Raw genomic sequence first — 26,413 nt, forward strand, 5'->3', positions numbered from 1 at the left:
GTACTCCATGACACTACACTATTCTGCACTATTCCAAAAGGGGAAGATCCGTTAATACCTCAGAATAGTAAGCCCCACTCTGCTTCCATTCAGGCCCAGTCGCTCACATGGACAATGGGAGTGTCAGATATCTTCCAGTAACAGATCATGCTGATGATGGTACGCTGAAGAGAGCTGTTTGTATGCATGGGAGGATGACGCTGTAGTCAGCCATTTGATAGCACTCCGAGAACACTCGCCACAACACTCTGAGGCCTTGTACGTGAAACAGAAAAGATGTCACGATTGTACTATGTACGTATGTACATGTTCTGAGAGACCCTATGACCTAACCTGTGTCATTAATAAATTGGAGACCTGTGTCTCTTAAACAACACAGTAAAAACAGGCGAAGGGTAATCTGATCCTAGATCTTTCATTCAGGGCAACTTCTTACTAAGCTCTACTATATCTGGCTCTACTTATCAGCTGTTTGCCATTCACTTATAGGAGGCATAGTGTTGCCTTCATGATAATGTCATAAGCATGTCACAATACTCCATAACGTGTGAATTATGTCAGTAAGCTGCCGATAGTTTCTAAGACATGTTCGCCAGCGTTCGTGAATCATATTTATATTGTGTTTACATTTCAGCTATACATGTTATTAACTTCCTAATGGGACCTCCATTATGGCAGTTCACACATGTCTCATAGAAATGCTTGGAAACACAAATATCAGTTAAACTCAAATAAATTGAATAGTTCTACTCTTTATTGTATTGTTCTGGGTTTTGCGGTTTCCTTTCAGGTTTTCACTCGATGTTACCACAAAATGGGAATACCAGCTTGGAACCACTCCCTGACTAAACAAGTGACTTCTCTTTTTGAGTGTGGCATTGTGCTATTTTAGCTCACTTCCCGAGCGGTAGGTGAAAAGCTCTCTTTGGATGACCAGAGCCTTTCAGTGACTTAATGAGTCTCTCCTGGGGCCAAAGCAAAGTGCTTGTTGGGTTTTAGGGTCGCGAGGCTTCACGGCTACGAGGGTGTGTAGGCGGCGCTTCCGGTGTAGACGCCGGCCTGCTGCGGCATGGAGTGTTCGTCTTTTCCGACAGCTCTGGAGAGACAGGCGCTCTCTGCCTAGGCCGATGCATCGTGCTGATTGGTGGCAAGGCACCGGGGGCATGCGCAGCTCTCCCGCCCCAACTCACAAACCAATGGGGAGATGTAGGTCAGCTTCACATTCAAACACTCACACCTCTGTTCTGTCTCTCCAAACGCACTGACCTGTCTATCTGTCTGTATCCTATCCTTTTGTGTGATATAATGTCTCCATCAATCTACTTTATATTCTGTCTATTTCTTTCTTTGTCTCTCACTCTCATTAACTCACACACTTATTCACTTACTCTCTCTCTCTATATATATATATATATATATATATATATATATATATATATGCACAGTACCAGTCAAAAGTTTGGACACACCTACTCATTCAATGGTTTTTCTTTAGTTTTTACTATTTTCTACATTGTAGTATTATTTGTGACAACATCAAAACTATAAAATAACACAAAAGGAATCGTTTAGTAACCAAAATAGTGTTAAACATATCAAAATCTATTTTAAATTTTAGATTCTTAATAGTAGCCACCCTTTGCTTTGATGACAGCTGTGGTAGCCATTCTGGTTAGGTGTGCCTTGAATTCTAAATAAAGCACAGACAGTATCACCAGCAAAGCACCCCTACACCATCTCACCTCCTCCTCTATGCTTCACGGTGGGAACCACACATGCCAAGATAATCTGTTTACCTACTCTTCGTATCACAATGACAGTGGTTGGAACCAAAAATTTCAAGTTTGGACTCATCAGACCAAAGGACAGATTTCCACCGGTCTAATGTCCATTTCTCGTGTTTCTTGGTCCAAGCAAGTCTCTTCTTATTGGTGTCCTTTAGAAGTGTTTTCTTTGCAGCAATTTGACCATTCCGTCTCCTCTGAACAGTAGTTGTTGAGATGTGTCTGTTACTTGAAGTCTGTGAAGCATTTATTTGGGCTGCAATCTGAGGTGCAGTTAACTCTAATGAATGTATCCTCTGTAGAAGAGGTAACTCTGGGTCTTCCTTTCCTGTGGCGGTCCTCATGAGAGCCAGTTTCATCATAGCGCTTGATGGTTTTTGCGACTGCACTCAAAGAATCTTTCAAAGTTCTTGCAATTTTCCGGATTGACTGACCTTCATGTCTTAAAGTAATGATGGACTGTCATTTCTCTTTGCTTATTAGAGCTGTTCTTTTTATAATATGGACTTGGTCATTTACCATATAGGGCTATCTTCTGTATACCACCCGTACCTTGTCACAACACAACTGATTGGCTCAAACACATTAAGAAGGAAAGAAATTCCACAAATTAACTTTTAGCAAGGCACACCTGTATTTGAAATGCATTCCAGGTGACTACCCCCATGAAGCTAGTTGAGAGAATGCCAAGAGTGTACAAAGATGTCATCAAGGCAAAGGGTGGCTACTTCGAAATAATCTAAAATCAATTTTGATTTGTTTTACACTTTTTTGGTTACTACATTATTCCATATGTGTTATTGCATAGTTTTGATGTCTTCACTATTATTCTACAATGTAGAAAATAGTAAAAATATAGAAAAGCCCTTGAATGAGTAGGTGCTGTATATCTACAGTATCTATCTCTATATGTGATGATGTGATGCATTCTGTAGCCCCCCCTCTCCCCCGTGTCTCACTAAGCTTCACTGACAGATTTGCAAAGCACTAAATTACTCATCCAAAGAGTAGGAGGACGTGGGACTAAATATTGGCTCCTTATGCAACACTTTGTTTGAGACCTCCATTTAAATGATTTTGATAGGCTACTAGGCTTCCACATTGCCACCGACAATGCTGGCATTGTATTTATTTGTTTAATGAAGTGAACAACATGTTAGACAGTATGTTTATATTACAAATACAGCATCATTCGATACATCATTTGGCATCACTCTGAATCTGGTTCTTATGTCGGTGCACATCCTGCAATTTATTTCATCTATACTCTGGGACATTATGGCTCGCCAGCATTTTTCTTGGGACATAGCCATAATACGTAAACTGTATATTTATGTAATGAGTTGTTGATTAAGCAGGTCCACTGACTGGAAATATTGATCAAGCCAGACTGATATCAGATGATTTGTTGATTTTGGGGGATGTTTGGCCTGCAGACTTGGGCTGACGCCTTGCTGCTTTGGCATTGTCGCTGGCACACAAAGGTCTAGAGAAAAACTGAAACATGGACAAAGAGGAGACTTTTAAATACTTTGACAGTCCATCAGAGTTGGACATTTTACCTTAAGCTCCCGAATGGCTCAGACAGACACCACAAATTGGGAGCACAGATTCAGCTGCAGAACAGCGCGCCTGGAAGATTGTAGGGCTTATGTGACTCGCTCAAATGCAGGAGAGGCTATCTGTGATCTACCTTGTGGTGGCCAGTTGACCTCCCCTATTGTCCAGCACGGGATTCAAACTGGAAACCTTCTGGCTTCTGGTCCACTCGTCTAACCTCTGAACTTCCTCCTGCCCAAGATCAGAGGAGATGTGAAGGAGGAGGCACCCCACTACAACTGAAGCCACATAATGAGAACTTAGCCAATACCCCATGTGTCTGTCCACTCCCTTCCACATCTCTGAAAGAGCCTGTCAAAAACAGACCAGGCTAAAAAGATTGTAGACAAACAATATGTGTAACTTTGACGAATGACTTACAAACTATCCTGAACAAAAATATAAACGCAACATGTAAAGTGTTGGTCCCATGTTTCATGAGCTGAAATAAAAGATCCCAAAAATGTTCAATACTCACAAAAAGGTTATTTCTCTAAATGTTGGTGCACAAATTTGTTTACATTCCTGTTAGTGAGCATTTCTCCTTTGCCAAGATAATCCATCCACCTGACAGGTATGTCATTTCAAGAAGCGGATTAAACTGCACGATCATTACGCAGGTGCACCTTGTGCCGGGGACAATAAATTGCCACTTTAAAATGTGCCATTTTGTCACACAACACAATGCCACAGTTTGTCCAACCGACCTCACAACCGCAGACCACATGTAACCACGCCAGCCCAGGACCTCTACATCCGGCTTCTTCACCTGCGGTATCATCTGAGACCAGCCATCCGGATAGCTGATGAATCTGAGGAGTATGTGTGTCTGTAATTCTTTCCTTTTGTGAGGAAAAAAACATTCTGATTGGCTGGGCCAGCTCCCCAGTGGGTTGGCCTGGCCCCCAAGTGGGTGGTCCTATGCCCTCCCAGGCCCACGCATGGCTGCACCACTGCCCAATCATGTGAAATCCATAGATTAGTGCCTAATTTATTTATTTCAATTGACTGATTTAATTTAATGAACTGTAACTCAGTAGAATTTAGAAATGGCATGTTGCTTTTATATTTTTGTTCAGTATTGTTCTAATGTTTTTGCAATGACTTCTGGATCAAAATAGATCTTAGGAGTCTTTTCTCCTCTGAGTCAAATAATAATATTCAATCAGGGGAAAGAAAAAAATGGGTAGTTGAAATTACGCATCAATATTGTATTGTATAGATGTTACAAATATAGGCTAAGCTCAGAGGAGACGACAACCAAGAAAATGATATTGTCCCAATAAATTATTTCTTATTATTGCGGTTTACTCCCACTGCCACAGGGAACTAAGCATATACGTTATTTTCTCCAAATAGGACAAAGGACGCGCACGCTACAATAATGGCCACGTACAGCTGTGCTGATACTGTTTCAAATCTGCCTGTTCATTTTCAAAATCACATTTTTGGATTGATGTTAATGGTCGCCGGTGTCGTTCCTCAATTCGGAATATAAGGGCTGACAGCGACTTTTGTGGACTACAGCAAAAGTAATATCACAGAAAGATTGGAGTAGTCTGCGGGTGGAATCTTTCATAAGGTAAGAATACAACATTAGCCTAAGCATCCACGCATAATTCACTAGGCTGGATGATTAGATTAATTTAGCAAACCTATTTGAATGATTTATGAACCAAATAAGTAAAATTCATTCCTGGCTCCCAAGTGGGTCGGCCTATGCCCTCCCAGGCCCAGCCATGGCTGATCCCCTGCACAGTCATATGAAATCCATAGATTAGGGCCTAATGAATTTATTTCAGTTGACTGATTTCCTTATGTGAACTGTAACTCAGTAAAAACCTGTGACATTTTTGCATGTTGAGTTTAGATTTTTGTTCAGTGTAATATTGCTCAATTGCTGCACCCACAATAATTTCAAATCAAGATTTTGTTAGAATTATGCTCTAAGTGCATCTCATGGGTAAGTTTGGGAGGCAGCTGTGACCTGGGCATTTTGATAAGACTAGGTTTACATCATTGTGAATGTCTGAGCCTTCTGCTTATAAAAGGACTCCAATGGCTCCAACCTGTCTGTCGACTCAATTTATTAGGTGGCACCACTTGCCCCTTTATGCTTATGCTATTGGTCATTATCATTCTCTCCAGGAAACCACAAGAATCTCTGCGAAAGCTTTTAGCTGGCTTTCTCCATGACCTGATTCACACAATAGGGCTGATATTTCCAGCAAGGTTCCAGTAACTATGGTGGATGTGTAACAAGGCCAGCCCAGTACAGCTCGGCTGGGTTGGCCCTCTCCTCTATAATGGGATTCAGGCTGCTCTGTGGCTGAATCTGTGCTGCTGAATCTGTGGTGTGTCGGGGGTTTGGTATGCGCTTGACAGCAAAAAGACATGACCAGAGTTGTAGGGATAGTTTACCATTTTTTCATCATCATCTTTCAAATGGTTAGCAACACTATCTTGAGCAGTATTGCAATAATCTTTCACTTATTTTGCAGGTTAATGTTAATTGGGATGAGTCTTGTCCTGGAGGCAGAACTGAGCAAATTGCAAATTCAAAATTGGCTATATTGTAAAAATTAATGAAAGCAAAAAAATAAGCCTTTTGATGTTAATTTAAGGTTAGGGTTGGGCAAAAGGGTTAGCAGTGTGGTTAAGGTTAGAGTTTCAAATCAGATTTTATGACTTGGTGGCTGTGCTAGCAAGTGACTACTCTGCAGAGCTGCGTCCAGTACAAGATTAATTACGAAAAACGCTAACCTGCATTTATTTCCTGTACCTGGGACTTCTCCCAATTCGTAACCTCATGCTGTGCTAGCAGCACACTACCATATCGGCTGTCATCAGTAGGGTGGGAATTGCCAAGAACCTCAATATACGATAGTATGACAATACTTAGGTGCCGATACGATATGTGTGGCGATTCTATATATACCACGATTTATTTACAATTCTATAAGTATTGCGATTCTATATATACCACGATTTATTTACAATTCTATAAGTATTGCGATTCTATGTTCCTAACATATTGCTCACTATATGTCTGCTGCAGAGGGACAAGAGAGAACCATGAGAAAATGTTTGATCAGACATGTCATGCTAAAAACATATTGGCTCACAAAAATATTGAGGCCAAGCTATAAAAGGAGAAATACCAGAGTTTTGGACTAGGTACAAATGACTAGCGCTAGCTAACGTCAACTACCTACAAGAAGAAGAAAAAATAATATACTATATATATATATTTATTTATTTTGAGAATCGATCCTTAGAATAAATATAATCTCTTCAAAAAATAATTTTGTGATACTCTACTGTATCGATTTTTCCCGCCATCACTAGTCATCAGTACAATTACAAGGTTCTGACATTGATTTGCCTGCCTGCTGTGGTGTGCTGTCTCATAACCAGCAGTGGTCCAATAAGTGCTTGCTAAATGGGAATTCAGTCAAATATCAACCAAAAGTTTATGTTAATCTGATGTCTTTACCCAGTAGTGTCCCTTAGTGTATAATGTAGTTGGTTGATTGAGTGATTGATTGATTTAGATGATTAAAAACACTACCCTGTAACATAACATACACTATATATTCAGAAGTATGTGGACACACCTTCAAATTAGTGGATTCGGCTTTTTCAGCCCAACCCGTTGCTGACAGGTGTATAAAATCGAGCACACAGCCATGCAATCTCCATAGACAGACATTGACAGTAGAATGCCCTTACTGAAGAGCTCAGTCATTTTTAACGTGGCACCATCATAAGATGCCACCTTTCCAACAAGTCAGTTAGTCCTGCTAGAGCTGCCCCTGTCAACTGTAAGTGCTGTTATTGTGAAATGGAAACATCTAGGAGCAACAACGGCTCAGCCAGGAAGTGGTAGGTGACACAAGCTCACAGAACGAGACTGCTGAGTGTTGAAGCTCTTAAAAATCATTTGTCCTTGGTTGCTACACTCACTACCGAGTTCCAAACTGCTTCTAGAAACAAAGTCAGCACAAAAACTGTTCGTTGGGAGCTTAATGAAATGGGTTTCCATGGCCAAGCAGCCGCACACAAGCCTAAGATCACCATGCGCAATGCCAAGCGTCGTCAGGAGTGGTGTGAAGCTCACCGCCATTGGACTCTGGAGCAATGGAAACTCGTTCTCCAGAGCAATGAATTACGCTTCACCATCTGGCAGTCCAACGAACAAATCTGGGTTTGGCAGATGCCAAGAGATTCCTGCCCTAATGCATAGTGGCAAATGTAAAGTTTGGTGGAGGAGGCATAATGGTCTGGGACTGTTTTTCATGGTTCGGGCTAGGCCCCTTAATTCCAGTGAAGGGGAATCTTAACGCTACAGCATACAATGACATTCCAGACGATTCTGTGCTTCCAACTTTGTGGCAACAGTTTGAGAAAGATTTTGGAATGAGATGTACGACGAGCAGTTGTCCACATACTTTTGGTCATGTAGTGTATCTTTTTGCAATGCAACCCTGAATGTAAAGCTCAAACCGAAAGCTAGCACCACAAAACAATGCAATAGCTGTTGGAGGCAGGCACTCGGATAAGTTGGCTAGCCTTTGTACGAGAGGCCTGAGCGATGACATCTCACTAATTTTGAGTGTCTCTCCTTGGGGTATGGCCCAGAGCACATCACTCTCCGGACAATAAAACAGACAGGAAATAGAAGTGAATTGACAACACTCCAGCTGCGCCAAGTGTTTTACACTTCACTGTGGTGTGGGGGAAAACGGATCTCCTTTGTGTATTCTCTCTAGCAAGTGCAATTTGACTGAGAAAATAGCTTTGAATGCTGATCAAAGAGCATAATGCAGTGTACACATGCCTGCAGATGGCTGATGTGAAAAGAGTGGCATGTGGATTGTTTGGGGGTCATTATGCTGTCCATACAGACATTTTATGGAAAACAGGGAGTTGATTGACACATTGGCATATGTCCTATTACCATACTGGCCATATCTATTATTGGGAATAAATGTGATAAAAATGTATTCAATACAGTAGCATCTTGGTATGCTACTGTATTGAACTAAACAATATTACTTTACAGCACCGCCAGTTTGAATCAGGAGCAAGAATTGGATTTCGTGTTACTGGCACCATTTCATTATTTCCAGATTGTGAAATTCCCCAAGTTGGGGCCAGTTGCAGGACATGGCAGTGAATAGTGAAGCCCACCTTAGAGCATCCGTAGCCTACTGTAGAGTCTAGTTTTGGATTCAGCCAATGAACCTAATAGATGGTCGAAATTGTAAACTCTGCTGGAGTGTGTGGTCAAATTCTCTTTGTTTGCACATGAAATGAACCTGCCTTCACTTGCACCATGTTCACCATAAGTGTTTTACAATGAGTGGCCTATCAGTTGATTGTTAAAATTGAATTGGAATTGTTATGTATTGAAGTAATGTGTAAACTATTACTCCTTTATCATCTCTCTTTGTATCCTTCTCCCCTCCCCTCCTCTTTTCTCTTCCTTTTCACCCTCTCCAGGCCTGTTAGTGACGCTGGCTGGGCTTGGCCACTCCTCCCCAGTCTTTCCCCCTCCTTCACCCTCCCCTTCTACTCATTCTCTCCTGCTTCTGCCACCACCATGCCCTCTGTCCCCTGCTGCACCACCTATCCTGTGGAAAGTGCCTGTCCGCCCCGGTAGGATGCCCGAGTCGCCCTGCTGTGCCCTGCGCCCCCTCCTGCCCGCCTCCACCACTACCAACGCCGTTTCCTCCTCCTCCGCTGTGACCTCTCCTCTCGCCGCCGCCCCGCCCCCCGATGGCATCGTCCCCGCGCTCCGCCATGGATGAGGATGAGGTGAGCGAAGTGATCAGCACCAACGCGCTGGCCTGGCTGGTGTGCTCAGCCGTGTCCATCCTGGCCAACGCCTGGGGCATCCTGAGCGTCAGCGCCAAGCAGAAGAAGTGGAAGCCGCTGGAGTTCCTCATCTGCACGCTGGCCGGCACGCACATCCTTAACATGGCCATCCCCATCACCATGTACTGCGTCATCACCCTGCGCCGACAGCACTCCAGCTACCAATGGAACGAGGGCCTGTGCAAGGTGTTCGTGTCCACCTTCTACACCCTGACGCTGGTCACCTGCTTCTCAGTCACCTCACTCTCCTACCACCGCATGTGGATGGTACGCTGGCCCGTCAACTACAGGTATGTGTGGGGAAGAACTGGTGTCTAGTTTGATTGCTTCTCTCTTGCTGTGTTCTTGCGGGTGGGTGGACTCTCTTGTGCAAGTGTCCCATATATTTTCCTTTGGTTTATTTAAAAAATATATATATATATTTTTTTCATTTGATATTTTTCTCACTCCATATACAAACTTGTACATTCGAACAATAACTTACAGACGCACACAAACAGTGACTACGTATGTGTGAAAAGTTGCACGTCCAAAAGAAAAGTGGAAAGGCATTCAGTGCATTCGGAAGTTATTCCCCCTTGACTTTTTCCACATTTTGTTATGTTACGGCCTTATTCTAAAATTGATCAAATTATATTTTTTCTTCATCATTCTACACACAATACCCCATAATGATGAAGCGAAAACAGGTTTTTATACATTTTTCCAAATGAATATAAAAAAAACTGAAATACCTCATTTATATAAGTATTCAGACCCTTTGCTATGACACTCCAAATTGAGCTCAGGTGCATCCTGCTTCCATTGATCATATCATCCTTGAGATGTTTCTACAACTTGATTGGAGTCCACCTGTGGTAAATTCAATTGATTGAACTTGATTTGGAAAGGCTCACACCTATGTATATATGGTCCCACAGTTGGCAGTGCATGTCAGAGCAAAAACCAAGCCATGAGGTCGAAGGAATTGTCCGTAGAGCTCCAAGACAGGAGCTCTACGGACCTGACAGCTCTCCAACCTGACAGAGCTTGAGTGGATCTGCAGAGAAGAATGGAAGAAACTCCCCAAATTGTAGAGTCATACCCAAGAATACTTGAGGCTGTAACCGCTGCCAAAGATGCTTCAACAAAATACTGAGTAACGGGTCTGAATACTTATGTCCTGTAAATGTGATTTTTAAAATGTATAATACATTTGCAAAAATGTCTTAAAACCTGTTTTTGCTTTGTCATTACGGTGTAGATTGATGAGAGGGGGGGGGAAATTAATCCATTTTAGAATAAGGCTGTAACATAACAAAATGTGGAAAAAGTCAAGGGGTCTGAAGATATTTTCAAATTCTCTGTATATACATTGGCAGCCATTGATTGTGGTTTTGGTCCCACTTTTTTAAAGTGGTGCATATACCTGTCTTAATGGTAGTTAAATAATGTTGGGAGATCGGGCAACAATGTAAAGCAAAAATAGAAACGGTGCAATGTAATTGGTAGACATCGTTACTTAGTAATTACAACCGTTACACCTGTTCGTGGGATTGCATAGTTACATTTTGTCACGTATTAGATAAACCACAAATTATGAATGACCTTCCAGTAGCCTAGAATTAGCGTAAGCTACATTGTGAGTTTATTTGCAGATCTACTAACAGCTACAGTAAATGTTGTTTTTCTTCAAGACTTTCAAGTAATTCAATGCAGCCTCCCTCTGACAAAGCATTCAGCTACAGCGACATCATATAATTTAGCCAAATATAGCCTAGGCTACATTATCTCTCTCCCAGAACACATAGTCATACTCATCCTTTCCAACCATGCCAATCATAATATGAAGAATCTGACTGAGTGTCTGATGGACTTGGTTTCATAGGTTTAGAGAAACAGGAGAGTTAGTGATGCGTTCCCAGTGAGTTCACTTTATCCCGGACACATCTGTTGGTGTGGAATCCAGGTAATCCCGTGTGGGACTAGACTTGCTAGACTGTGAGAGCTTCCGCTGCATCACTTCCATCCAGTTCCATCTGGCTTCCACAACCGTCAGAAGTAATGCGATCCTTGTTGGCGCAACTTGAACAACACAGGAACCGTGAATTAGGGTCAAAGTCGGAAGTCCAACTTATCTGAATGATCTGTCCTGTGCCATTTCTACCTTACGTGCCCCTCAATAAAGATGTTTCAAATCTCAGACCTACAAGTATATTGTAGGACTAGGAGAAATGTTGTAAAGCCACCATTTGTAACTTGTTTGTCAACTGCGGTTTGTTTAAAAAAAATTATAATGTTCTTCTCCCCAATTGGTATTTCCAGTCTTGTCCCATCGCTGCAACTCCCGTACGGGAGAGGCAAAGATCAAGAGCCGTGTGACATCTGAAACACAACCACACTGCTTCTTGACACAATGCTCACTTAACCCGGAAGCCAGCCTCACCAATGTGTCGGGGGAAACACCATACAACTGTTTCAGCGTGCATTGCGCTCCACCAGCCACTAGAGCACAATGGGACAAGGACAAATCTAACCCAGACAACTATGCACCACCTCATGGGTCTCCCGGTCGTGGCTGTCTACGACACAGCCTGGGATTGAACCAGGATCTGTAGTGACGCAGTTAGCGCTGCAATGCAGTGCATTAGACCACTGTGCCACTCAGGAGGCCCCAACTGCAGTATGGTTTTGACAGTTATTTGAATAACAGATTAAAAGTGAAGTTTGTGCTTTTAATTTCAAAATGTCTGAATGTTATTATTGTTATGCAAATCTGTCCCCATGTTGATCATCAAAAAGTTCATAACAATAATTTGTAGATGAATGCATCTCAAGAGCGATGTAATTGCAGGCCAAGTGCACATGAACAAACACATTTTAGTGTGCAAAAACCGTACTGCAAACAAAATGAGTTTGGGGGTGGGTATCAAACCAGCTTAAGAGTATAATTTTAACCTTTTTGAAACTGAATGTCATTTTAGAATGTCAGAATCAGCCCAATGAAAACAAGGAGATGGATACTGTGTGTTAATGACAATGAGATTAATCAAATGGTGTGTATTGATAAGGATTCTCTAAATAGCCCTTCGTGTGCACAGATATTTTATTCTAGCTCCTATTGTCAAATTGTCTACAGATGTCCAGATCATAGTTAACGAGGCCAATTTTCCAGCTCAGCAGAGACAAGGTTTTTGACAAAAAATACAATTAACAACATTTTTGTTTACCCAACAAGCGGTGCTTGTCCTTAATTATCTTTACCTAATATAATTTCAGAGTAGCTAAAGCTATGGGTTTGTGTCCTAACAAATCATCCCAAATTGTTGTGAAACCTGTGTACAGATTCTCGCTCTCTCAAAAAAAGAGAGAGGGGGGATATAGAAAGAGCAAGCGAGAGTCAGTTATAGACCTGAAGCTTGATTCACAATAACATTATCCATCTTCTGTCCCCCAAAGTCATCTTTTTTCTCACCCCGCCCCCATAAAGACCCTCACACATTTTTTCCAGCTCCTCTTAACAATATAATTCCACATGTGACCTCTTTCTATCATGACACAAGGCAAGACCCAGATGCAGACACAGGAGGCAGACGGTTGGAGTCTTACAATGTTTAATAATCCAAAAGGGGTAGACAAGTGAATGGTCGTGGACAGGCAAAAGGTCAAAACCAGATCAGAGTCCAGGAGGTACAGAGTGGCAGACAGGCTTGTGGTCAAGGCAGGCAGAATGGTCAGGCAGGCAGGCACAGAATCTAGAACAGGCAAGGGTCAAAACCAGGAGGACTATAAAAAAGAGAATTGCAAAGGCAGGCGTACGGGAAAAACGATGGTAGACTTGGAACATACAAGACGAACTGGCACAGAGAGACAGGACACACAGAGATAAATACACTGGCACAGAGATACAGGAAACACGGAGATAAATACACTGGCACAGAGAGACAGGAAACACGGACATAAATACACTGGCACAGAGAGACAGGAAACACGGAGATAAATACACTGGCACAGAGAGACAGGAAACACGGAGATAAATACACTGGCACAGAGAGACAGGAAACACAGAGATAAACACAGGGATAAATACACTGGCACAGAGAGACAGGAAACACAGAGATACATACACTGGCACAGAGAGACAGGAAACACGGAGATAAATACACTGGCACAGAGAGACAGGAAACACAGAGATAAATACACTGGGAAAACAAGCGACACCTGGAGCGGGTGGAGACAATAACGAGGACAAGTGAAACAGATCAGAGTGTGACACTTTCATCTTTCACCTGAAACAGACCCATTCTTCTCCTTTTGAATGCACATGGCCGCGTGCTTTACCTGATGTGAGCATACTGAAGGCCTGAATAATGAATTTTGCCATTGCACTGGAAACAAACGCTTCAGCATCTGTTCTTATCAGCCAGTGCTCACTATCTCTCAGGAGTTTTTTTCTCTCCCTCTCCTCTTCCTCCCTCTCGTTTTATGGTAATAGATTCAAGCAGCTTGATGACGTAAATCCCTCTCTTTGCTCCCACCTCAGGCACTTTGAGGAAAGGCTAGCGATCTGTGACTCGCAGCAGCTAAGAGACCCACTTCTTTAATGCAAACATGGCAGACCCAGGGCTGCTGCCTTCCTCCATGCGTTGTTCCCATAGCCCTGCATACATGTAGCACAGACCAATTCAAATCAAAATCTACCATTTCAATATTTTGTAATACTGTATACTCTACTTCATTTGGTGAGGTTGGTGTCATTCTCTGTGCAAAGACACACGTACAATGTCTCTGTGAAGCGAGGGAGATTAATCAAAGGATGTGAATGAGGGTAAGAGGAGATGAGAGAAGAGGGGGATGGACGAGGCTGGCTTTGATCTCTCCCCTGAAAGACAGCTTGGGTTTACCTCCAGAACTCCTCTCGGACAGTTGTGGTAGGCTATGGGGGTTGGAGGAGGGGCATCCTCAGCCGGCGTAAACTCTGAAAATCTGCCTGGATACTCTTGAGTCCCTTTATACCGTAGCCACTTTCTAAAAACAACCCACAAAAAATCATACAATTGACAATCGGGTATCCATAAGTAAGGCAACCAATAGAGGCCTTTGCAACATAAACTGTCTCATGATGTCTTCAATTCTTTCTAGTTTAGTCAATGAATTTCAGGGCTCTGTTTAATCAAACTCGCATTGGTGTATTTAGACAGTGGCTTGAATCATGGTAAAATAAAATCACTGACTTATTTTGGGTATATTAAAACCACTAATGCTTCCTGAGACTTGCTTTTCAGTGTCAGGGCTTAGTCCAATCTGTTAAACTGAAGCGTTACTGATTCTGCCATAGCGATGTAAAGGTCATTTCCCATTGAGCCTAGATATGCAGCATTTACCGTGAATGTGGTCTTGAAATTTCAATCATTCTGTAAATATGAACTTCTGAGATGGGGATCGAATAGAGCCCTAAGAAGTGCAGCAGTCTTTAAACCATGACACTGCACCAACATTAGTCCTGGCAGGTTCGATTTGAATTCCAGACTCGGTCTTTGTGCAGTTGAACTTTGTGAATGTGCTTTCATGTGCTGCAACCGTGTGTGTGTCTTAGTTCAGGTAAAGCCTGTGTCGCCTCTCGTAGATGTGTTAAAAGGAAAAACTCCCCAGCCTCCTGCTGTATTTTGTTTGATGTGTGCCGTGCACATAGCAAATGCATATACTACCAGAGGACACTAACACTCTGAGCAAATTGCTGGGCTAAAACAATTACTTAGAGGTGAGGTAGAACCCTTTAAATAGACCAAGGAGACAAATATACCAAAGGTCATGGCAATGATCTGGGTCATCAACCAACCATTTCCATTGATTTCCACTACTCTCTATCCAATTGAATGGTGTTATTCATAGAATATATTGAAATGATGTACATTAAGTAAGTCTATTTGTGTATTATTGATTTGATCGTAATCAAATTCTCTCAGACCGATCCTTATAATATCATGAAGCTCATGTAGAAGTTTAGATTTGTGGCAGTTTTATTATCGTGTCCTCTGATGATGTGGAGTAGATCTTCAAACATCCCCCCTCCTCTTCCTCCTCTAAGTTGAGTCTAATAATAGGAATTGAGTAGGAATTAGACATCACTTTGCAAGCCATGTGGAGTGTGGTTTATAGAGCCAGGAGTTTCAGACCACAGTTTAAGTGAATAACTATGACATCAAAGATAGGATTATGTTATTTACAATCCCTCTCTTCCTCCCCCATGTAGGTTGAGTAATACCAAGAAGCAGGCGGTGCACACAGTGATGGGCATCTGGATGGTGTCCTTCATCCTGTCCACACTGCCCGCCGTGGGCTGGCACGACACCATCGACCGCTTCTATGCCCGCGACTGCCGCTTCATCGTCACGGAGATCGGCCTGGGCTTCGGCGTGTGCTTCCTGCTGCTGATCGGCGGCAGCGTGGCCATGGGCATCATCTGCATCGGCATTGCCCTCTTCCAGACCTTCGCCATCCACGCGGGCCACAAGGCCGACAAGAACAAGTTCAACGTGCCCACCATCGTGGTGGAGGACGCTCAGGGCAAGCGGCGCTCGTCCATCGACGGCTCGGAATCGCTCAAGACCTCGCTGCAGATCACCTACCTGATCAGCGGCATCGTCTTCATTTATGACTTCCTCACCGGCTTCCCCATCCTGGTGAGTTCAGCTTCAAGTTTTAATAGTGGTATGTACAGGATACACATGGTATATACCGTCCAATGAAATGCTTACTTGCAGGTTCCCTCTCGATAACGTAACAACAATAAGAAATAATAAAAGATAAGAATAACCAGGAAATGGCTCTCTGGTAGAATATAATAAAATGTTTAGCATAAGTATAAATATAGGAAAGGCTCTCAACAATTGATAGTAGAATATTTACACGTGTGTCGGGAAAGGGGGGATTGGAGAGCAGGTGTTTAAACTGTTTAGCAATAATAAATAAAAGTCTAGTAGCAGCAGTTGTGATGTGTGTGTTGCATGGGTGTATATGTGTGTATGTGGATGTGTGTGTGTATGTGTGTGTGTATGTGTGTGTGAGTGAGTGCATGAGTGCTAAGTTGTGGAGAGTCAGTGCAGGTGGTCAGTCCAGTTCAAGTGTTCAGTCTGATGTCTTGTGGATAGAAATTGTCTGAGACTGTTGGTATCAGACCGGATGCTCCGATACCGTCTGCCCGATGGTAAGGAATTGAACAGTCTGTGGCTGTGGTGTGTGGGGTCCTTGATGATGCTGTGGGACTTCCTCATGCACCGTTTTGAGTGGATGTCCAGGCCGTGGCCATGATGCAGCTGGTCAGGACGCTCTCGATGGGTGCAGCGGTAGTATTTGGAGAGGGGGCGTGACAATTTTATTTAACCACCTTAGGAAGTAGAGGCGGTGTTGAGCCATCTTGACAAGAGTGGCGGTGTTGTGTTGTGGTGGTGTTGTGTTGTGGTGTTGTTGTTTTCATGTTTCAAATTGTGTGTGTCTGTGTGTGTGTTTGCATGCGTGTGTGTGTGTGTTTGTATGCGTGTGTGTGTGTTTGTATGCGTGTGTGTGTGTGTGTGTGTGTGTGTGTTTGTGTGCAGAACATATATGGGTTTTATGCAGCCTTTCCCCATAGTCCCCCCGCCCCACATCCTCTCTGGCACAAGTCTGCCCCACTTATGCAGTGGTGGGGGGAAAACGGGTTAGATGTATTGGATGGTTATATAGTCTGTTGTTAAAACTTTACAATGCAAATAATAATACATCAAAATTGAGTTATACAAGCCTTGTAGTTGGTGGTTGAATTATAGAGCTGTTCTGTGCTGTAGCTTAGTCCATTTCTGCCATCGGTAAAGGGTGTAATGGTTCACCAAACACGGTACGTAATTGCGATTTTGGAGTCACGGTTCGGTTTTTGGTACAAAGGGGGAATTACATGCCATTCACAATGTTCAGCGTTCACAATGTTCCTGGCATTGTCTGTTGTGACTCTGGCATTGTCTGTTGTGACTCTGGCATTGTCTGTTGTGACTCTGGCATTGTCTGTTGTGACTCTGGCATTGTCTGTTGTGACTCTGGCATTGTCTGTTGTGACTCTGGCATTGTCTGTTGTGACTCTGGCATTGTCTGTTGTGACTCTGGCATTGTCTGTTGTTTCCACTCTGCTTTCGTAACCATGTGGGAGGTGGGAATTTACCAGTTGTGAAGTCGTAAATAGCAGTTGGATGCATTCAAGTTATTTTGTCTCATTGAGAAATGCCAATTGGCTATCATGCATGTAAACAAATTATAGAGTTGAAAAACCACATGAATAGATTGCTTTTTATGTATAATGTTTTTCTGTTGCATTTAACTGCCAAACATGCTGTTATAGAGGCCATTTCCTTAGTATGTGACGTCACCATGTAGGAAAAGTGGGTGCTCAAGATGCGTTTCCCACAAGTAATTACCAGTTGGAAGGCCGTTCAAGTGGATTTGTCTCAGTTGTATGTGGTAAATACCGACTTGCATCTTGGTTACGAACGCACCATTACACTGCCTCCTTCAGTGTCAGATGATTCTCATAAAGGGGATGTGCCTATAGCACAGTACATCTCCCATTCCAGGTTAATGTTATGAGCTGTCACTGTTAAGTAAATGCAACACAGGGTGCATTGGCCAATTAGTTGAAAACTTTGGCTTTGGCTTTCTTATATAAAGCAGGTACTACTTGTTTGCTGAAATGGGTACAAAGGAAGTTTGTAATGTTTTTCGAGACCTTTCAAGAGTTGCTGACAATCACCGGAAAACCACCGAGTGGATAAACCGTGGCAAGTGGATAAACCTCATCTACCCTCTGTTCTATTGGCGAATGTGCAATCACTGGTCCCCACAGTGACCGTACGTACATATCCCAACCAGAAGCCATGAATTACAGGCAACATCCGCACTGAGCTAAAGGCTAGAGATGCTGCTTTTAAGGAGTGTGACTAATTCGGACGCTTATAAGAAATTCCATTACTCCCTCCATTGAACCATCAAACAGGCATATGCAGGACTAAGATTGAATCTTACAGGACTAAGATTGAATCTTACAGGACTAAGATTGAATCTTACTACACCGGCTGACGCATGTCGGTTGTGGCAGGGCTTGCAAACTATCACGGATTACAAAAGGAAAACCAGCTGCGAGCTGCCCAGTGACGCGAGCCGACCAAACGAGTTAAATGCCTTCTATGCTCGCTTCGAGGCAAGCGATGCTGAACCATGCATAAGAGCACCAGCTGTTTAAACAGGTTAACATTCACAAGACTGCAGGGCCAGATGGATTACCAGGATGCCTACTCAGAGCATGCGCTGACCAGCTGGCAAGTATCGTCACTGACATTTTCAACCTCTCCCTGACCCAGTCTGTCATACCTACATGTTTCAAGCAGACCACCATAGTCACTGTGCCCAAGAACACCAAGGTAACCTGTCTAAATGACTATCGCCCCTTAGCACTCACATCTGTAGCCATGAAATGCTTTGAAAGGCTGATCATGGCTCACATCAACACCATCATCCCAGACACCCTGGACCCACTCCAAGTTGGATACCGCCCCAACAGATGCACAGATGACGCAATCTCTATTGCACTCCACATTGCCCTTTCCCATCTGGACAAAAGGAACACTTATATGAGAATGCTGTTCATTGAAAACAGCTCAGCTTTCAACACCATAGGGCGACAGGTAGCCTAGTGGTTAAGAGCGTTGGGCCAGTAACCCGAAAGGTCGCTGTTTCGAATCCCTGAGCCGACTAGGTGAAAAATCTGTTGTTGAGCCCTTGAGCAAGGCACTTAACCCTAATTGCTCCTGTAAGTTGCTCTGGATAAGAGTCTGTTAAATGACTAAAAAAAAATTGAAATATTGTCCTCCAAACTCATCAATAAGCTAAGGACCCTGGGACTGAACACTTCCCTCTGCAACTGCATCCTAGAGTTCCTGACGGGCCGCTCACAGGTGGGCCATTGACATCGATGGGCCTGTAGGGGAGCGGGTCAAGAGCTTCAAGTTCCTCGGTGTCAACATAAGTAAGGACCTATCCTGGTCCAAACACATCAACACAGTCTTGAAGAGGGCACAACAACGTCTCTTCCCCCTCAGGAGGCTGAAAAGATTTGGCATGGGCCCTCAGATCCTCAAAAGGTTCTACAGCTGCACCATTGAGAGCTTCTTGACTGGCTGCATCACCGCTTGGTATGGCAACTCTTTGGCATACGACCACAAGGCGCTACAGAGGATAGTGAGTATGGCCCGGCACATCACTGGGGCCAAGCTCTCTGCTATCCAGGCCCTAAAAATGTTCTCTCTTCTACCGCACAGCAAGCGGAAGTCTGGAACTAAAAGGCTCTTGAACAGCATCTACCCCCAAGCCATAAGACTGCTGAACAGTTAATCAAATGGCTACCCGGACAATTTCCATTGACACACTTTTTTTTTGCACTGGCTCTATTAACACTCACTGGATTCTACCCACAACCTCACACATACTACACTGACACGCCAAAACACACATAAGCACACACTTTTTAACTCTGAATTGTTGGGAAAGGGCTCGTAAGTATTTAGCAGTAAAGTCTGTTGTACACCTGTTGTATTCGGTGCATGTGACAAATAACAGTGATTTGATTTGAATGGGTGCATATCCACGACTACAAAGCAAAGACTGAAAATAGATACATCTGGCCTACCTTTTGCTATGGCAATCTCTTTGGCCAGAATCAGCTGCCAAGGGCTGCTTGAATGGAGAGGGAATATGATGCTGTGTTGTTGTTTCTTTGCGTTTCAGTCTTTCGTTTATATATTGGGGTGATGTCGGCGTAAATGTGTCAACATATTTGAGATGTTGGCAGTTGCAGAGGCTAGTCTCCTTGAGCGTGGCGACATACTGTTAACGTTTTGTCCACCACTCTCTGTCCATCGCCGTAGTAATCGACTGGGAAGACAACAAACTGGAGATTTAAACGATGATGGAGGATCCTCTAATTCTGCTTTATTGACCCCACCACTCGCTATCTCAAAAGGACAACACTAATTAAGATTAGAATTTTCATCACAACGTGCACATAGGTTCTAGTTGTTCACACGGAATAGCCTGAAATGTTGTTGTTTTTTCAGCTCAGATTTACCCGAGTCATAGGCCTACAACGCAGCATAGGCATAGCCTATAGGCCTAGCGTTTTCAGTATGGAAATGTCAATGTTTTTATCTATTAATTTGGGTTCACAGTGCAGCCCAAACCGAGGTCCCTATATCAAACGGTTGAATATGAATACATGTACCATTACAAACTCAAGCCTAAATATGTAGATAAAGAAGCTGTACAGCACGCTTTCACTCACTCACTCACTCACTCACACACACACACACACACTCGCACTCAGAAAAGCACTTAAAGACTCCCCTAGCAACACGCCTGTGACATGCTAACTCAACTGCAGATTGAAAGATTTATGGACCATATTCAGTAATGCACTTATGATTTTAGCAGGCAAGTGACAAACTAGGCTAAGGCTACAACTCTCAGATAATTCCTCAAGAAATCCTATTCCCGTCACATAGCATTCCACACATTTTAGCATGCTCCTAAGCATTTGCATCTTCTTAAAATGTCATGCAGTATACTGCTATGTAGGCCGGTAATGTTTGCCCACCCCCTGCTGCCCCCTCGCAGTGGTGGCTGCCATTTTGTCTGACATCAGCAGAGCTCCGTCTGTTCGTTGTGCTCCAGAGAGGGAGTAGGGCTGAGGCAGATGGGAAGGAAGAGGATGCACTTTGAGTCAGCACAGGAGGACTCCAAAACACCATAGAAATGAGCTACCTCGCAGGAGAACGGAGCATGAACAGAGTATGCTCAGTGTGGGCCAGTGTGAAGTATAGGCAAACCCATCGTTAATTAGTAGACTAATGTTCCCCATAGGGCCTCCTATAAGACTAGTTTATTATTTAAATGAACTTTAACGCTTTACCCAGCTCATCTGGGGCTTTAGGTAGCCCTGGAAGTGAGAGAGGCAGGGTGTGTGTGAGTGTGGGTGTCTCTGCTCCAGTGCACGTGTCTCTGTGTGTGTCTCTGCTCCAGTGCCCTTCAAGAGCTGCTCCAAAACATCACACTAGGGGGTGGAGAAAAGTGGCTATGCGTGCATATGCGTGCGTGTGTGTGTGGCGGGATTCCCCCTCATCTCATTGTGCAAGACTACTCTACCCAACAGAGTGTTTGGTAGCATTGCAGGTGACATACAGTAAACTCTTGTGATAATCAATGATTGTTGCCATTTATCACCAATGTGTTGCTACAAATGGCATCACATACAGCTTCTGGAGCCATTTCGCTGACCTTATGAGTGTTCCTTCATAGGAGAGAGAGAAGTCTGTACCCTAGGGTTAAATCTGCTCTATGGCTAATGTACTATGTCATGTACTTCTCGTGGTTTGTTAGCAGTAGACATCTGCATAGCCTGTCAATTTACTCTCCCTCCTTGCTCGTTAATAACCTTGAATTTTGTCAGCAGGTTTTTTTCTTCCTCTACACACTCTTTGGTTTAGCGCTGTTCTCTTCACACAAGTAAACAGATGAAGCACCATCCATCCACACAACAACTCCGCATTCGAAACCTTTAGAAAATGGGTGGGTGGCACAAAGCCAAATTTGGCATAAACTGTCCCTATCATAATGTCTATTGCGTTGATTAGCAGCTGCAGTTCAAATGTGGGGTCATTCGATTAGCCGCAGTCGACCTGCTGAGAATCCATATGGCAATCAAATAGGTAAAACGTCAGTCAAAGACAAAGTGTAGTCACAATTCCACGTCTCAGACACGAGACGTATGTGGCAGGGACTCCAGACAATCAAGGATTACAAAGGGAAAACCAGCCATGTTGCGGACACTGACGTCTTGCTCCCGGACAAGCTAAACATCATCTTCGCCCTCTTTGAGGATAACACATTGCTGCTCCCGAGGACTGTGGGCTCTCGTTCTCTGTGGCCGACGTAAGAGATTTAAGCTTGTTAATCCTCACAGGGCTGCCGGCTCAGACGGCATCCCTAGCCACATGCGCAGACTAGCTGGCTGGAGTGTTTACGGACATATTCAATCTCTCCCTATCCTAGTCTGCTGTCCCCATTTGTTTCAGGATGTCCACCATTGTTCCTGTCCCAAGAAAGCAAAGGTAACTGAACTAAATGACTATCTCCCCATAGCACTCACTTATGTCATCATGAAGTGCTTTGAGAGGCTAGTTAAGGATCATATCACCTTCACATTACCTGACACCCTAGTTCCCACTCCAATAGATCCACAGACGATGCAACCACCATTGCACTGCACACTGCCCCATCCCACCTGGACAAAGATAATACCTATGTAAGAATGCTGTTCATTGACGACAGCTCTGCCTTCAACACCATAGTGCCCTCCAAGCTCATCATTAAGCTCGGGGCCCTGGGTCTGAACCCCTACCTGTGCAACTGGGTCCTGAACTTCCTGACAGGCCGACCCCCAAGTGGTGAAGGTAGGAAACAACGCCTCCACTTCGCGGATCCTCAACACAGGGGCACCACAAGGGTACGTGCTCAGCCCCTTCCTGTACTCCCTGTTCACCCATGACTGCGTAGCCCCACACGCCTCCAACTCAATTATCAAGTTTGCAGACGACACAACAGTAGTAAGCCTGATTACCAACAATGACGAGACAGCCTACAGGGAGGAGGTGAGGGCCCTGGCGGAGTGGTGCCAAGAAAATAACTTGCTCCCATCCACATTGATGGGGATGCAGTGGAGAAAGTGAAAAACTTAAGGTTCCTCAGCATACACATCACTGACAATCTGAAATGGTCCACTCACACAGACAGTGTGGAGAAGAAGGGGCAACAGCGCCTCTTCAACCTCAGGAGGCTGAAGTAATTTGGCATGGCTCCTCACAAACTTTTACAGATGCACCATTGAGAACATCCTGTCGGGCTGTATCACTGGTACAGTAACTGCACCATCCACAACCGCAAGGCTCTCCAGAGGGTGGTGCAGTCTGCCCAACGCATCACCTGGGGCACACTGCCTGCCAATTTCCCCTGGAATATTTTTAGGCACTGAGCTAATTTCAGGTCTGCTGAGCGCAAATTTGAACGTTGTGAAAATTCTGTGCAACTTCCAACACATGTTTACGGTGAACACTGAGGCTGTACCCTCAGTTTTAACAGTGGTCAAGTAGGCTACTGTGGATATTTGATCATAATGTAGGCCTACCAGAACAGTCTACCATCAAAAACAATGTAGAACATGCATCCCATAACATTTTTTAAAACATTTTTTACATGAATTTTTACCCCCTTTTCCCCCCTTTTTCGTTGTATCCAACTGTTAGCAGTTACTGTCTTGTCTCATCGCTACAACTCCCGTACGGGCTCGGGAGAGATGAAGGTCGAGAGCCATGCGTCCTCCGAAACACATCCCAACCAAGCCGCACTGCTTCTTAACACAGCGTACATCCAACCCGGAAGCCAGCCGCACCAATGTGTCGGAGGAAAGACCGTACACCTAGCGACCTGGTCAGCGTACACTGCACCCGGCCCACCACAGGAGTCGCTAGTGCGCGAAGAGACAAGGATATCCCTACCGGCCAAACCCTCCCTAACCCGGACGACGCTAGGCCAATTGTGCGTCGTCCCATAGACCTCTCGGTCACGGCCGGCTGCGACAGAGCCTGGGCTCGAAACCAGAGCCTCTGGTGGCACAGCTTTAGACTCTCTGGGCCCACCGGGAAGGCAGAGTTTTTACCTTCAGACACATGGAATGGTTGAAACAGTTTGCCTACCTGGCGCAGGACAGGTGAATCGAGTGCAACCTTCACCAACAGCCCCGAGACGAATAAATAAAAAATTGGAGATCGACCAGTAGATTGCGATCGACTGGTTGGTGACCACTGTTCTATAAAGTTGAATGATGTTCAATCTCGTGCTTCTCTCTGTGTGCTGATATATTCTGCGCGGCAGTCTTGGGGCTACTGCACGTACACATGCAGCTTAGAGGGAATGTCACTGCCTGCCCTCCAGAACACCTACAGCACCCGATGTCACAGGAAGGCCAAAAAGATCATCAAGGACATCAACCACCCGAGCTGCGGCCTGTTCTCCCCGCTATCATCCAGAAGGCGAGGTCAATATAGGTGCATCAAAGCTGGGGCCGAGAGACTGAAAAACAGCTTCTATCTCAAGGCCATCAGACTGTTAAATAGCCATCACTAGCCAGCCTCCAACCAGTACCCTGCCATGAACTTAGTCACTGTCACTAGCTGGCTACCACCCGGTTACTCAACCCTGCACCTTAGAGGATGCTGCCCTTTGTACATAGTCATGGAACACTGGTCACTTTAATAATGGAACACTGGTCACTTTAATTACAATCTGTTAACAATGCCATCCTATTCAACTATTTCTGTATATATGCTATTCTATCATACATACTGTCCATAATGTCTATACATCCCATCACATATATATATTTATACTCCGGACTCTGACATTGCTGCTAATATTTACATGTTTGTTAATTCCATTGGTTTAAGTTTAGATCTGTGTGTATTGTTCTGAATTGTTAGATATTATTGCACAAGCATTTCACTACACCCGCAACAACATTTTCTAAATATGTGTATGCGACCAGTAAAATGGGATTTGATTTGAGCGGGCGCACACACAGTGGCTCAGGTTGTGTTGTTGCCATTGTTGTTGCCCTGTCCACAGATGTGTCCAGACTGAGTAATTATACAGTGGAACAAAATGGCGTTAGGATGAATGCACCGTGGTCCTGCCTTACTGACTTTAATTATCTCTTCTTGTGGACTAAAGCAGCTGAGGAGACGAGAGGGATTGAATTCATAAGAGCGCATGCCAAAATGACCAACTCTAAGACGACTCTCATAATCTGAGAGTCCCAAATTCCCAAGAAGGCCACGGACCTGGGATGATTGAGGCTGTTTTGGCACAAAGGAGAGAGGTTGTGGTTAATGCCTTTTTTCTCTAGGAAAATACTCCTCTTTTAAGCGAGTGGGTGTAGGAGTTCTATTACTCTCTTCTATATTCATCAGCTTGCCTGCTCCACTGTCAGGTTCTCATCCATTTTTCAGTGAGACGTTTTCTTGGGTTATCATGCAGACTTGGAGTCGGTGGTGGGTGTGATCAGTGGGATAGGATAGGAGGGACTGGTGGTAGAAGGGAGGGACCATGCACAGAGACAGGAACCAGGAAGGCAAAGTCTATGAGTTAGGTCTATGAGGGAGAGACCCCACCCCCTATCTTTGCCATTAGGATATAAGCGCAATACTTTATTGGTGTTCTTATTGAACAAGTTCAGGTGGCACAGTGACGTTTGAGAATGTTTGCTCCCATTTGGAACCTAATGAGTGTGACAGGCTATAGAGGCTGCAGCAGTGTTCGAGCAGCATCTGGTACACGTATTTGGGCCAGCAGAAAGTTTTTAATATTGTGGAACGATGAAATCAGGACAATATACAGTATATTGTGGCATTCATGAATACAGGGATGTACTGTGTTGTGATAATACAGGAATATATTGTGATATCTAGGAATACAGGCATACAGTGCCTTGCGAAAGTATTCGGCCCCCTTGAACTTTGCAACCTTTTGCCACATTTCAGGCTTCAAACAAAGATATGAAACTGTATTTCTTTGTGAAGACTCAACAACAAGTGGGACACAATCATGAAGTGGAACAACATTTATTGGATATTTCAAACTTTTTTAACAAATCAAAAACTGAAAAATTGGGCGTGCAAAATTATTCAGCCCCTTTACTTTCAGTGCAGCAAACTCTCTCCAGAAGTTCAGTGAGGATCTCTGAATGATCCAATGTTGACCTAAATGACTAATGATGATAAATACAATCCACCTGTGTGTAATCAAGTCTCCGTATAAATGCACCTGCACTGTGATAGTCTCAGAGGTCCGTTAAAAGCGCAGAGAGCATCATGAAGAACAAGGAAGACACCAGGCAGGTCCGAGATACTGTTGTGAAGAAGTTTAAAGCCGGATTTGGATACAAAAAGATTTCCCAAGCTTTAAACATCCCAAGGAGCACTGTGCAAGCAATAATATTGAAATGGAAGGAGTATCAGACCACTGCAAATCTACCAAGACCTGGC

At 43.9% G+C, this 26,413-nt stretch overlaps 1 protein-coding gene across 2 annotated transcripts in view; it reads left to right on the plus strand.

Annotated features, from left to right (window-relative positions):
* Positions 1–26,413, plus strand: part of LOC124031837 (probable G-protein coupled receptor 153) — a 63,000-nt gene that overhangs the window by 14,258 nt on the left and 22,329 nt on the right. For both annotated transcript variants that reach the window (XM_046343569.1, XM_046343571.1), the window contains exons 2-3: positions 8,889–9,553; positions 15,496–15,925. In XM_046343569.1, coding sequence (XP_046199525.1) covers positions 9,165–9,553; positions 15,496–15,925 — 819 coding nt within the window. In that variant the 5' untranslated portion in view covers positions 8,889–9,164. The remainder of the gene's footprint in view (positions 1–8,888; positions 9,554–15,495; positions 15,926–26,413) is intronic.

The sequence above is a fragment of the Oncorhynchus gorbuscha genome, linkage group LG03 (assembly GCF_021184085.1).
Source record: "Oncorhynchus gorbuscha isolate QuinsamMale2020 ecotype Even-year linkage group LG03, OgorEven_v1.0, whole genome shotgun sequence".
Classification (NCBI taxonomy): Eukaryota; Metazoa; Chordata; class Actinopteri; order Salmoniformes; family Salmonidae; genus Oncorhynchus; species Oncorhynchus gorbuscha.